This window comes from Drosophila bipectinata, chromosome 2R (assembly GCF_030179905.1).
Source record: "Drosophila bipectinata strain 14024-0381.07 chromosome 2R, DbipHiC1v2, whole genome shotgun sequence".
In the NCBI taxonomy this organism is placed as follows: domain Eukaryota; kingdom Metazoa; phylum Arthropoda; class Insecta; order Diptera; family Drosophilidae; genus Drosophila; species Drosophila bipectinata.
In genome coordinates, this window is record NC_091737.1 from 17,729,308 (window position 1) to 17,741,172 (window position 11,865).

The 11,865-nt window shown below is 47.9% G+C and overlaps 9 protein-coding genes across 12 annotated transcripts; 4 read left to right on the forward strand and 5 right to left on the reverse strand.

The window, feature by feature from the left end:
* Positions 1–65: 65 nt before the first annotated feature.
* Positions 66–990, forward strand: eIF3k (eukaryotic translation initiation factor 3 subunit k). Its single transcript, XM_017241312.3, has 2 exons — positions 66–229; positions 311–990. The coding sequence occupies exons 1-2, from the start codon at positions 159–161 to the stop codon at positions 906–908; spliced, it is 669 nt and encodes a 222-aa protein (XP_017096801.1). The 5' UTR covers positions 66–158; the 3' UTR covers positions 909–990.
* Positions 660–2,386, reverse strand: Tbp (TATA binding protein). Its single transcript, XM_017241310.3, has 2 exons — positions 1,441–2,386; positions 660–1,385 (listed from the first exon to the last, which is right to left on the reverse strand). The coding sequence occupies exons 1-2, from the start codon at positions 2,200–2,202 to the stop codon at positions 1,107–1,109; spliced, it is 1,041 nt and encodes a 346-aa protein (XP_017096799.1). The 5' UTR covers positions 2,203–2,386; the 3' UTR covers positions 660–1,106.
* A 171-nt stretch (positions 2,387–2,557) lies between these two features.
* Positions 2,558–3,128, reverse strand: BaraC (Baramicin C). 2 transcript variants are annotated; one of them, XM_070278138.1, is made up of 2 exons: positions 2,974–3,128; positions 2,558–2,909 (listed from the first exon to the last, which is right to left on the reverse strand). In XM_070278138.1, exons 1-2 carry the CDS (start codon positions 3,020–3,022, stop codon positions 2,626–2,628), a joined length of 333 nt encoding a protein of 110 aa, XP_070134239.1. In that variant the 5' UTR covers positions 3,023–3,128; the 3' UTR covers positions 2,558–2,625. The 2 variants fall into 2 exon arrangements, with proteins under 2 accessions (XP_070134239.1, XP_070134240.1); XM_070278139.1 differs by having other exon boundaries at positions 2,558–2,903; positions 2,974–3,122.
* Positions 3,129–3,346: 218 nt separating this feature from the next.
* Positions 3,347–4,714, forward strand: LOC108125199 (uncharacterized). Of its 2 annotated transcripts, XM_017241311.3 has the most exons (3): positions 3,347–3,480; positions 3,540–4,330; positions 4,389–4,714. In XM_017241311.3, the coding sequence occupies exons 2-3, from the start codon at positions 3,566–3,568 to the stop codon at positions 4,647–4,649; spliced, it is 1,026 nt and encodes a 341-aa protein (XP_017096800.2). In that variant the 5' UTR covers positions 3,347–3,480; positions 3,540–3,565; the 3' UTR covers positions 4,650–4,714. The 2 variants fall into 2 exon arrangements, with proteins under 2 accessions (XP_017096800.2, XP_070134238.1); XM_070278137.1 differs by lacking the exon at positions 3,347–3,480 and having other exon boundaries at positions 3,491–4,330.
* Positions 4,664–5,533, reverse strand: Tim10 (translocase of inner membrane 10). Its single transcript, XM_017241316.2, has 2 exons — positions 5,383–5,533; positions 4,664–4,924 (listed from the first exon to the last, which is right to left on the reverse strand). The coding sequence occupies exons 1-2, from the start codon at positions 5,531–5,533 to the stop codon at positions 4,797–4,799; spliced, it is 279 nt and encodes a 92-aa protein (XP_017096805.1). The 3' UTR covers positions 4,664–4,796.
* A 48-nt stretch (positions 5,534–5,581) lies between these two features.
* On the reverse strand, positions 5,582–5,951 carry LOC108125204 (uncharacterized). The gene is made up of 2 exons (XM_017241317.3): positions 5,812–5,951; positions 5,582–5,738 (listed from the first exon to the last, which is right to left on the reverse strand). Exons 1-2 carry the CDS (start codon positions 5,847–5,849, stop codon positions 5,582–5,584), a joined length of 195 nt encoding a protein of 64 aa, XP_017096806.1. The 5' UTR covers positions 5,850–5,951.
* Positions 5,952–6,083: 132 nt separating this feature from the next.
* On the forward strand, positions 6,084–6,509 carry LOC108125139 (uncharacterized). The gene has a single exon (XM_017241219.3). The coding sequence runs from the start codon at positions 6,216–6,218 to the stop codon at positions 6,507–6,509; it is 294 nt and encodes a 97-aa protein (XP_017096708.2). The 5' UTR covers positions 6,084–6,215.
* A 2-nt stretch (positions 6,510–6,511) lies between these two features.
* Ppcdc (phosphopantothenoylcysteine decarboxylase) lies at positions 6,512–7,327 on the forward strand. Its single transcript, XM_017241213.3, has 3 exons — positions 6,512–6,686; positions 6,752–6,891; positions 6,968–7,327. The coding sequence occupies exons 1-3, from the start codon at positions 6,512–6,514 to the stop codon at positions 7,226–7,228; spliced, it is 576 nt and encodes a 191-aa protein (XP_017096702.2). The 3' UTR covers positions 7,229–7,327.
* CngB (Cyclic nucleotide-gated ion channel subunit B) lies at positions 7,239–11,765 on the reverse strand. 2 transcript variants are annotated; one of them, XM_017241211.3, is made up of 6 exons: positions 11,541–11,765; positions 11,072–11,168; positions 9,019–10,605; positions 8,765–8,914; positions 8,273–8,702; positions 7,239–8,217 (listed from the first exon to the last, which is right to left on the reverse strand). In XM_017241211.3, exons 2-6 carry the CDS (start codon positions 11,096–11,098, stop codon positions 7,325–7,327), a joined length of 3,087 nt encoding a protein of 1,028 aa, XP_017096700.2. In that variant the 5' UTR covers positions 11,099–11,168; positions 11,541–11,765; the 3' UTR covers positions 7,239–7,324. The 2 variants fall into 2 exon arrangements, with proteins under 2 accessions (XP_017096700.2, XP_070134237.1); XM_070278136.1 differs by lacking the exon at positions 11,541–11,765 and adding an exon at positions 10,927–10,943 and having other exon boundaries at positions 11,072–11,102.
* Positions 11,766–11,865: the final 100 nt, after the last annotated feature.

The following is an 11,865-nucleotide window of genomic DNA, read 5'->3' on the forward strand; positions in this document are numbered from 1 at the left end:
AAACTTTTTTAAATTAATAGTAAGCTGCATTTTTGTCGTTTTACCCTCACTGTGGTTTGGCCACACTATTATCCATCTCTTTGTGAAACGGCCCCACTGCACGGCATTCCTCAAAAAAACACGACGTCAACTTGGAAATTAATATTTAGCTGTACAAAATGTCGCACCTCGTAAAAATGGAGAACGGCCAGAGCCAGACCATCCAGGAGATGCTGGGCTGCATCGAACGGTGAGTGTTTATCATATCTGAAAGATGCAAAACCGAACCAAAACATAACCTCGCTATTGTTTGTCCCCTCCCCTCCGTCAGGTACAACCCGGATCATCTCAAGACGCTGGAGGCATATGTCCAGGACCAGGCCAAGAACAACACCTACGATCTGGAAGCCAACCTGGCCGTGCTGAAGCTCTACCAGTTCAACCCGCACATGCTCAACTTCGACATCACCTACACCATCCTGCTGAAGTGTCTGACCAACCTGCCGCACACGGATTTCGTGATGGCCAAGTGCCTGCTGCTGCCCCAGCAGATGAAGGACGAAAACGTGCAGACCATCATTGACTTGGCCGATATTTTGGAGCGGGCCGATTTCACTTTGTTCTGGCAGCGCGCGGAGGTCAACCGCAACATGTTCCGCCACATCACCGGCTTCCATGACTCAATCCGCAAATTCGTGTCGCATGTGGTCGGCACCACCTTCCAAACGATCCGCAAGGACCTGCTAAAGGAGCTGCTCGGCGGCATCGAGGACTCGACGCTGGAAAGCTGGATCAAGCGTAACGGCTGGAAGCACCAGGGACAGGGTTTGGTCGTTGTGGCCACACAGGACGACAAGATCAAGACCAAGAACATTACGGAGAAGATCGAGTTCGAAAACGTGGGCGCCCTGATGGCCCAGTGTCTGTAAAGAGTTTAACCTTAGTCCTGTCTAAATTTCTACGAATAGTAATTAACGGAAACACAAAATAAAGCCCGGTCTTTACAGCTAATCTTTTCGTTTTTATTATAATTCGGAGCTACTCGCCAGGCGGCTCCCAATCCGCACTTACAAAACTAACAGACCTTAACACAGACTTGTACAGAACTAATAATGCACTTACACTATTTATGACTGCTTCTTGAACTTTTTCAATATGGGGAATATCTTGTCGAAGGCGTCATAGATCTCCTGACGCACTTTGGCTCCCGTGAGCACCACTTTTCCAGAGACGAAGATGAGCAGAACGATACGCGGACGCACCATACGGTAAATAAGACCAGGGAAGAGCTCTGGCTCGTAGCTGCTGAAGTTGCAATGGGTCAGCACCAGGCCTTCCAAACGGATCGGGAACTTGACGTCACAGGAACCAACCATATTTTGAATCTTGAAATCTAAAAATTTTGCCTGCAACGAACAAATATTAGCCAAGCGGAAAATGAAGTACAGCTTTTATTTTTACCGGAAATCCTAGTTTTTGGATGATACGAGCATATTTCCTCGCCGCCAGTCTGGAGTCGTCCTCACTTTTAGCTCCCGTGCAGACCATTTTTCCGGAACTGAAAATCAACGCAGTTGTGCGGGGCTCGCGGATTCGCATAATCACGGCTGCAAAACGCTTCGGGTTGTACTCGGCGTTCCTAGCATGCAGTGCTATCTTTTTGAGGTCCAACTTGCAGCACAGATTAACTGTAGACACGATATTTTGAAGCTGCGGCACTATGCCGGGATCTGCGGACCCGGGTGTCGCCGGCGTCATTGGCGTGGAGGGGCCCATGGTTTGATGGATGTTTCCAAGACCATCGCCACCAGACCCGCCACCACCAGCTCCGCCAACGCTGCGCTCGCTCATGGGCAGCATGTGGGACATCATGCTCTGCGGAGTCTGTGGCTGCATCAGGGATTGTGGAGTGCTGCCCCCGCCACCGGACTGGTTCTGGCTCTGGAACGAAGAGGGCTGGTAGCTCTGAATCTGCTTATGAGCCAGTGGCAGGGAGGGTTCGTGACCAAACAGCCCACTTCCGCTGCTAGTACCGCCGCTGGCATCTTGCTGCTGCTGTACTGACGAGCCGGCGCCCACTGGGGCGGGCATCACAGGATCTGGCTGCGGCACAGACGGTGGATGGTACACGGGGTTAGGCACGATCTGCTGGTCCGCCTCCATCTGGTGCAGCGGCGTTCCGATGCTCGGAATCGAGAAGTTGGGGCTGAGCATCTGGTCCATCTTGAGGTAGTTCTGTGATTCTTGGCGGCCGTCTGTTTTAGTTTTAATGGACTGCTCTGGATAAACGCCTTCAGGCTATATTTACATGCCCGGCGTCGGTTTTTGGCTGATTATTGTTGTGTATTATTATTATAAATATGAAGAGTTCCTACGAGTGTTGAGTTGAATACAGTGTTGGAAAGGAGAAATATTTTTGTATCGGATGGCAATGCCGATAACAAACGGAGGGTTATCGATTTAGCCGTGTGTTCAACCCTGTCTAAGATATGGCGCGAATTTTTAAAGTAAAGTTTTGCCCCGCAATCTTGTTTATTTTCTTACCCGTTAATGTATGCAAATTGAAAATCATTAGCAATGAGGGTGGATGATAATAGGACGGCGTTTAATTATATAATTTAAAAAATTTACATATTAAATAGCTCGTTAAAATGATAAATAGGTCATATAAGCAAGAAAAACAAGTCCCACTCTAAAGCTCAGAGCCGAAGCCGAACTCCTAGTATATTCTTTTGAAGTGTGGGTGTAGGTATTCCCCTGCTCATCGGTGTAGCTATGATGACCGTTTCCTGGGGAGTTCTGGAAGGTCCCGCCCACTCCTGGCACCGTGTAGGGTCCTTCGTTCTGACCCCGTATGTAGACACCGTTTCCGGGGGAACCGAACTGATGGGGGCCATTCTGTCCGTCATAATTCTGCTGCGCATCTGTGACTGGAAGAAACCCCTTTCAATGCTTCTCCCGCTTCTCTCTAAAGTTTCTCAGGTCTCAACTTACCGGCAAACAAAACAACACAAAATATGAGCAATAATACAAACAGCCTCATGATGCAGTTTCTGGTTACGGAGCTCGATTCACACAGAACGTAAATTGTTATTTGAAATCTATTTATATGGCTGGCTCGAAAGCTAAGACGTGCTTTTGTTAATTAGCAGAGATCAAGTGAGATCACAGAACAAAGCTCTTACTATGTATTCAAAATATTTTCGAAAAAAAAGTATTCTAAAATAGAAGAAGCACCCTATGGCAAAAAGATATGTACTGTATATTTGTATATAGGTTTTTCTCATGATTTTAACCAGCTAATGTAATTTTTAAATTTAGTTCAATAGCTCGGGAAGAGAAGACCCACAAAAAGAGTGCAATTCCCATAAACTGAGAGAATAATAGACATATAACTTGAGAAATTTGTGCACATATAGAGGCTGAGAGGCGTTATATAAAATGTTCTCAAAACAAGCAAATAAACAAAACCCAAAACACAGATATTTCTCCTTAGACATAGTAAGTTTTTCCAATAATGTTACTTGTTTTGGAATACCTGCTAAATTAGTGCCTTCTAGAAAATCCATAAAAAATAACAAAAATTATGGAGAAGGTGTGCCAGTTCTTTCGCAACAACTATGTGCTGGCCAACTGTGAGGATGCCATTTACAAGAAGTCCTTTAGCCTGAACCTCTCGCACTACCAAATGTCTGAAGTTCCCGAGATAATCGAAAAATGCGAAACTCTGATGAAGCTCTTTCTGAACCAGAACAAGCTGACAAAGATTCCATCCTCCATCGGCAATCTATTGCGCCTCCAAGTCCTCACCTTGGACTACAACAAACTCGACGAGTTCCCATCCTGTATTTGTCGGCTGGTTCGCCTTAAATTCCTCAACGTCAGTTGCAACAACATCACTCGCCTGCCGCCAGAGCTGGGGTATCTCACCCAACTGGAAACATTCTGGTGCAACAACACTGGACTGCTGGAACTGCCCTCCGAGATACGTAACTGTGAGCGCCTCGAAACACTGGGAGTGCGCGGAAACCGTCTCAAGAAACTTCCCGAATCTATTGGAGCTCTGAACTCGTTGCGATGGTTTACGGCCGAGGGCTGCCAGTTAGAAGAAGTTCCACTGACCTTTGCCCTTTTGAAAAACTTGGTGCACCTGAATCTCAAGGGTAACCAGCTCCGGCGACTGCCCAGGATGCTGATGGCCATGCAAAAGCTTCGATTTGTCTTTCTCAACGAAAATCACATAGATGAACAGCCCACACGGGCACAACTGGAGGAGCTGCGAACACTACATGTCCTGAATCTTTCCAAGAACCCTGTAAGCTGCCATCCCGACCTGCAGCGCATAGCACTGGTAAGCTGAAGAGATTCCTTCATTCTCATTTCAATTTTACTTCTGTGTTCCTTTGTAGCGCCAGACCAATATATACGTAGACTTGCCCCAGGATCTGGCCGAAATCTGTGATGGGCTGTCTAGCCGAGCCAGCATGAATACCCAGGAGCAGCAAGACGAACAGGTCCGAGGTGTTCCTCAGGAAAACGACTCTTCCGACTGGGCGAATAGTGTCCGTACAAGTGAACTAAACACCACCGACGAGAGTTCCCTGGAAACCAACATAGAGGACTTGAGTGTGTTGTTGCCGGAGATGTCGCGCTATGTTACTACGTTCTGAAGATTAGACTGATGTTTGGTTCGAACTTATGTAGAACGCATAAATCTGTGGTTTATTCTCTACAACTGGTTGTTTTGTACATGTACCTCATCTAATAACAAACGTAGCCCCCGAAAATGCATATTAATTAAAGAGTTCGGAGCCTGGTTAACTCGACATCTTCTTCATCAGCTCCTCATCCTGCATAGACATTGCTGTCAGCTTCTTGCCGATCTTCTCATGGATGTCCAGGTACTTGGCCACGCAGCGATCGATGCAGACCATCTCGCCCTTGCCTGAAATATATATGAGAATTATATTAGGTGTTAAACACAAGGTGTAAGATAAAACCCCAACAATGCAAAATATAGCTCCTTCGCAGGCTCATAACTTGGTCAATTCTTATTCGATCTTTAAAAGAGTTACCTTCCTATGATCGTGGATGAAATCTCTATCGATTTGGGTCAACATTTGAGATATTAAATTTTAGTCAATTATTGATGATTTTTATGATGTAACCCCTTGTAAAAATTTCGAAAATTGGGTCAAATTATGGATAGTGATATTTTAAGCCAAGATTCAAGAGCTCGAAGAGCAGATTACGGGAAGGTATGTCTTATCCCAATTGGACAAAAATTGGCCAAGTTATGATGTGCCTGGGACATGGGCATATAGGCTAAGAGGGTTCTAGTACAAAGTTCTCCTAATGTAAGCTCTTTAGTACATCATCTTGGACATGTTCCCCCCCACTCACCCAACTCCGATTCGGAGTAACGCGGCGGAATACACTTCTTGTGGCAGGCGTTCGTCATGCGGTTATATAAATCGGACATCATTTCGATCTCCATCTCCTGCATGAGCTGCAACTTGGCCTGGTCGGCGGAACTTATCTGGGGTAGAGCCATGGCTGGTGTTTTGGGATTCGGTTAGTGGGATGTATCTGGTAGTAGAATCTAGTAGTCGAATCGCCTGTCTGTGGCGGTTGCGTCGTATTCTCCCTTGTTGGCCTTTCGCATGCGTTCTCGTACTTGCATGCTCTCGTAACGACGGGTTTCTACGGATTTCTTTGACAGCACAAAGGCGTAGACTCCTCCAACGGTCAGAACAGTCCTGTTAGCACAAGTTTTGATTCATCAGTTGAATAGAATAATAGTATAATAGTAATAGAATAAAATAATTTTACCAACAGATAGCAATTCGCCCCGCGTTGCCCAACGACATAGCCTGTTCCAAAAAAGTTCACGGAAAACTACAAGTGTGACTGTGGTAATGCGGCGAATTGGCCTTTTGGTATTTTCATCACTGTCACATGTGACAGCCCGGAAAAGGGGATATTTGTTTTTATTTTTATATATCTTTTTTCTTTTTATTTATTTGAAACTCCGTTTGTAAACCAAAACAAAAATAAAAGGGCTTCAAATCCAAAATAAGTAAAATTTTAAAAATTTTAAATATTTTAGTATTTTTATGGTATTTTCCTACGGTCACTTTAACGATCTCCTCTGTTTACTCAACTATTATTTCGTAATTTAAAAGCCGTATTTTATCAATGATTTAAGATAAGACGAGCATAGACCCATCCGCCAAATGACTTCACAGATCTACAACCAGAAGAAGTTCGTGCCCACGCCGCCCGAGAAGGGTTCCTTCCCCTTGGATCACGAAGGTCTCTGCAAGAAGCAGTTCCTGCTCTACGCCAGTTGTTTGCGAAGGAACGCCCAGGATACGAGCCAGTGCCGCGAGGACGCCCAGAACTACCTCGCCTGTCGCATGGACAACAATCTTATGGAAAAAACCGAGTGGTCAAAGTTGGGTTTTCACAGCGACAGCAAGCCGGTAACGGAAGAGAAACAAGACAGTAGTAATAGTTCACACAAATAACCATGAAACCAGAACGTAACGTGATCCTGGCGGCCACGGGCAGTGTGGCCACCATCAAAATGTCCCAATTAATTAAGGAGCTCTCCGACGAAAGCCTGCCCTTCAAAATCCATGTAAAAATCATCATTACAGAGTCGGCCAAGCACTTTTTTGAACTGGAGCAGATACCCGAGCATGGTGGGTGTGAATCGGGTGTCCTTTTTTACATGTCTCCTGTAATATCTCTACCATCTACCCAACAGTACCCATATACCACAACCGGGACGAGTGGATCACCTGGAACAAGCGAGGCGATCCAGTGCTGCACATTGACCTCGGAAAGTGGGCCGACCTACTGGTGATTGCCCCCCTCAGTGCCAACTCCCTCTCCAAAATAGCCACCGTAAGTTCCGCGTTTATTGTGAAATACTAAAAGTAAATCCAACCACTTCTTTATCTTTTTCGTTTTATGGCTCCAGGGGATTTGCGACAATCTGGTGATGTGCGTGGTGCGCGCTTGGGATCTGCAGAAGCCTCTTCTCTTTGCCCCCGCCATGAACACTCGGATGTACGACCATCCAATCACCAGGGAGCAGATCGACAAGCTAATCAGCTGGGGCTACAAGGAGATTCCCTGCATCTCCAAGACTCTGATGTGCGGAGACACAGGAAACGGGGCTATGGCGGAGGTGCCGACGATTGTACAGGCGGTGTTGGCTGGGTTTCAGTTAAAGAATTAGTTAATCAAAATTGTTATGCACACAGAGTTTATATATCGCAGAATACTTTTTGTTACAACACTTAGATAAAAATGCTTTTGAATTGGCTATATAATCTTAGAGATCCACCACCTGCATGTCCTCCAAGGAATTGTTGGCCGACTGGCTGATCAACGCCTTCTCGGAGTCCGTGAGGTTGATGAACTTGTGTTTGGACTTCAGCTCCTGTTGGATGGAGGAGAGCAAATCGGGAGAACATCGTCCAGGCTTCAAATTCCTTTGCTCTTGCGTAGACTCTGCGACGCCGGTGACCTCCATCTTGGGCTCCACAATGGTCTCCATCTGCAGAGACTGCCGCTTGCGCCGCAAACGCTTGGAACCACGGGTTATGAGCACCACGGCGGGTGATTCATAGGGAAGCGCCTGAATAACCGTCTGTAGCAGTTTCGGTGGGGTCTCCGGTGTCTTGGGATTACCAATCACCACATCCGCCTGAAGAGCACTGCGTGCTCTCTCGCGTTCCTCCTCCCGCTCCCTGGCAGCATTCTTTCTCATTAGCTGACGTGCCCGCTTCTTGAGAATGGCCTGGGCGTTGGGATAGTAGGCGATGACCTCGTTCAAGTCGGACTTGGACAGCACGAAGAGGTTGGAGTAGCCCTTGGAACGCACATCGGCTGTCCTACGGTCGGCTCCATTGATGCCCAGCAGGCTGATCTCCCCGAAAACGGAGCCTTCCGTGAGGGTGGCAAGAACCACGTCGCTACCAGGGCCACCCATTACCTGGACTTGGCCCAGTTTCACGATGTACATCTCTCGCCCTACCTCTCCTTTCCGGCAAACAAAGTCTCCGGGCAGGAAGGTGACGGCTCTCAACTTCAGGACCAGATCACGGAGCAAGGCCTCCTCGCAATCAGCAAAAAGTTGGACCTTGGAGAGGGTTTGAATGTGCACGGATATGGCGATGTCGGTTTTTAAGTTAATGGGTAAGGCATCCAGGATGTTCGATTCATCTGTGAGAGGGGGAAAGATGAATAAGTTGTATAAATATTTCGAAGATTTGCTTACCCAAAGTTCGTTGCTGCTCCCAGGTGAACTGAAACCACATTTTAACCCTCGACTGCACTTCCTGAGAGAGATTAAGACGTCGCATGTACTCCAAGGTCTCATCCTCCAGCTGTCGATACTCATGCTTATTCCGGGTAGCCGTGGAGATGATGTCCCGGATCTGTCCGATCAGTAAGGCAAAGACAAAGACCCCCATCAACCATGCCACGGTCATGAAAACGTACTCTCCTAGTCGCTCCGGCTTTGGATTCTTCCCTATGGAGGTGGCCGTTTTGGTTGCGAAGGCGAAGCATCGAACATAAGGATGCCCCTTGCCACTAAAGACCCACCGGTTCTTGCCCAGGCCCTGGTAGTCGCTGTAGGCATAGTAGAGGGCGGCTGTGATGTGGATCATGTACAGCATGTAGGTCAGGGTTTTGGCCACTCGCACCTGGAGGTTGAGGAATAATGGAGTAAGATTTGTTGTTATAAGAGCTATAGCTAAAAACCTACAAAATGGGGTGAAGATATAACCCGATCCAGGAGACGAAACACTTCCCAGAAGCTTTGGATCTTGAAGAAACGTGGAAAACGAAGCCACACAGCGTTGGTTCCCAGTTTAAGATAGAACAGTTCCAGCGGGAGGAGGGCCAATAAATCCAGCTACGGAAATATAAAAGATATGAATGAATAAAATAGCTATTGGCTCCTTTTTTGGAAGATAGCTTCATAGGCCAAAACACGTAGTTATTCCAATCCCTACTTACCTTAAACTGAAGCTTTCTCATATAGTTCTTCCTGGTCAGATTCTTGTTCTTCACCCAGAACCCCTCGAAGAGATACATGACCCGGTGCTTGAAGAACACCACATCCAAAAGATAAATGATATCGGCACAGAAATCGCAGGCCAGCCAGATGTTGGTGTTCGCCTCGGTCTGGAATGGGAAGGAGGCGCGCAGCGGAATGACCCAGGCATTGTAGAGGAACGATAGGGAGACCACACACAGCCAGGAGATGTAGATCTTGCCCTGCGGATCCAGGGTCCTCTCGTCGTTGTTGGCGCCGCACAAACTTAGCCAGACATTGGAGCGCGGAGTGTCCGCCACGAAGAGCCTGCCCCGATGCGGGGACTGACCGGCCGGCACCAGACGCACCTTGTGCTCCGGCGAAGGATGCAGACTCTTGGTGGGTGGCGGAGTAGGCGAGCTGGCTGTGCTACTGGACGAGGGAGTGGGTGGCAGCTCAATCCGAGACTTGACCTTGTTGGCCCGGGCTGTGAAGCGTCGGACCAGATGGCGAACCTGGTCGCGCAGGAACTGCTGACCCTGGGAGTCCAAGCTACCGGCAATGCTGGGCTTGCGATGCTCTGCCTCCATGCCCTCTAGAGTTTCCATATCAGCCTCCACTGCCACGATTTCGCTTTCATTTATCGAGGGAGTTCCCTGGGCACGTACATTTCGATCTTCGTTCTGGAGCTCCGGGGACTCGTTGTAGCATATTTGCACATCCTGTTCGTCTTCGTCGATAACCGGCTGCACTGGTTCCTCCACAGCCTCCTCCTCTTCCTCGTCCTCCAACACCACCTGACCTGTGGCGGCAGCGAGCTCCTCAGCCCTCTGAACGGCTATGGGATCCGGCACAATCTCCGGTACGGCTCCTGGGAGAGGAGTCATCTCGAAGGTCTCCGGCTGGAGCACTCTCCTCACACTATCCGGGCTAACCAGTGGCTTCTCGTGCCGTAGGATGTGCTTGACCAGTGCGTGGGTGGCACCCACATTGTTCTGGTTTTCCGAGGACTCCACACAGCCGATTCTACCGTTCCGAAAGTAGAGCCTCGACTGGTAGAACCTGGGACTGCCAGGACGATGCCTGCGGGGTGGAGCTTTGTAAGCATTGATCTTGTAGGTGATGCGACGGATCGGACTGGGGGACTTGTTCTCCTTATTGGCGCTCAAGGCCCGCTCCTGCTCCTCCTCCTGCTGCTTCTCCTTTTGCAGCAGCTCCTCGGTGGCGCTCAGGAACTGTTCGATCTCCTTCACATCCTTGGTGATTTCCTCCAGGCTGCGTCGCACCTGCGCCTCCTTCTCGCCCGGACTGGAGTAGCGGCGGACGCTTTTGGGCTGGGGATTGATCACGTACTTCATGAAGGCATGTCGCTCCAGGGTGTCGCAAAACTTGGGCTCCGGCTTCGACCTGACGGCTGCGACGGAACTGGGTGTGGTGGCCATCCTCTGGAGAGGCGAGTGATTCGGCTGCAGGAACTCCTCGTAGGCAAAGTTCTCAAGTATATTGGGGGATGACTTTAGCAGAGATGCACTCGCCGTCGGATCGAGCTCCTCGCTCGGACGGTTCACCTGAAAATGAATGAATGAGCCGCACGTTCCATCACTCGAGGGTCGCCACAAAAATAAAAAAAAAAATAAAAAAAAAAAGCAAGGCGAACCAGCACGCAAATGCAATAAAAACAACAAAAACAGTGGGACAGCGCGTGTGCCTCGCATGGTAATGGCCCCCAGACGCCCGCACATCCATCAGTAGCGCCGGAATACGCCAATGGCTCATCCAGGCAGGGGGAAACCTATCATAGTATCTGCTGTGGCCATCTACAGACGGTTAACCCCAGCGCGTGCCCATAGTTTGTTTATTAGTAAGGGTTACTACAGTCACCCATTAACCTCTTGAACTCTATTTCCTAAAATTCAAGGACATCACAAAAATAACAAAATAAAATGTTTGAATCATTAACTTTAAAAATTTTAATTCTAAATAAATAAAAACACTAATGTTTTAAATAAAAATAGAAAAACTATAAACAATTACCTTGCGAAAGCGCGCCATGCTGGACATGCTGGCGAGCAACCTGCCGCCAAGTTCACTGTCACCTGGAGCTCCGGCCGAAGGGTTCAGGGTCGTTAGCCTGTAATTAAGCGGGGGGAGGGGAGCAATGAGAGGCGGGGAAACGGGTTTAGTTGGGTGCGTGTTGCACACGGCGTATGATTAATTTGTCAGGAGTACACGCGACCATAATAGCATGCACTTGACCTTATAGACTGCTATTCTATGCTATCTACTCCTCTGCCTGCCATCCATATGCTCTACGCATTATTGATTTTTCCAGATGTTGCAACACCGAGAGTGTCTCTTTGTTTTCCCACCGACTGGCTTTGCTTTCCGCAGATAACGAAGCGCCACAGGTGGTTGAATTAAATCGCGACTTTGGCAGGTTTTAGGACTCGTGTTTCTCTAGTCTTTATAACCTTCTCGTTGACTTCCATTCTGGGTAACTTACTTGACCCTCTGGATGGGGAAAAAGGTTTGTTGTTGGGGGGAAAAGGTCCTCGATCCGCGGGAGAATGTCACCAGTCGCCAATGCAGAAGAAGATAAACTGAACAACAAAAAGTTAGACTGCCTTTGGTTAGTCTAAACAAAAGTAACGCAGGCGCTCTTGAAGGACAGTGGTACTAGGGTCTTTAAAAAGGGGTTCTAACCAGGATTAAGCTCAAAGTATATGAAGCATAAAAGTACCATATTAAATCTATTAATAAATAATCATAACAGATCATAAAAATCATAAAGAATATCATCCAAGATATATCCGATATGAAAGCTGTGA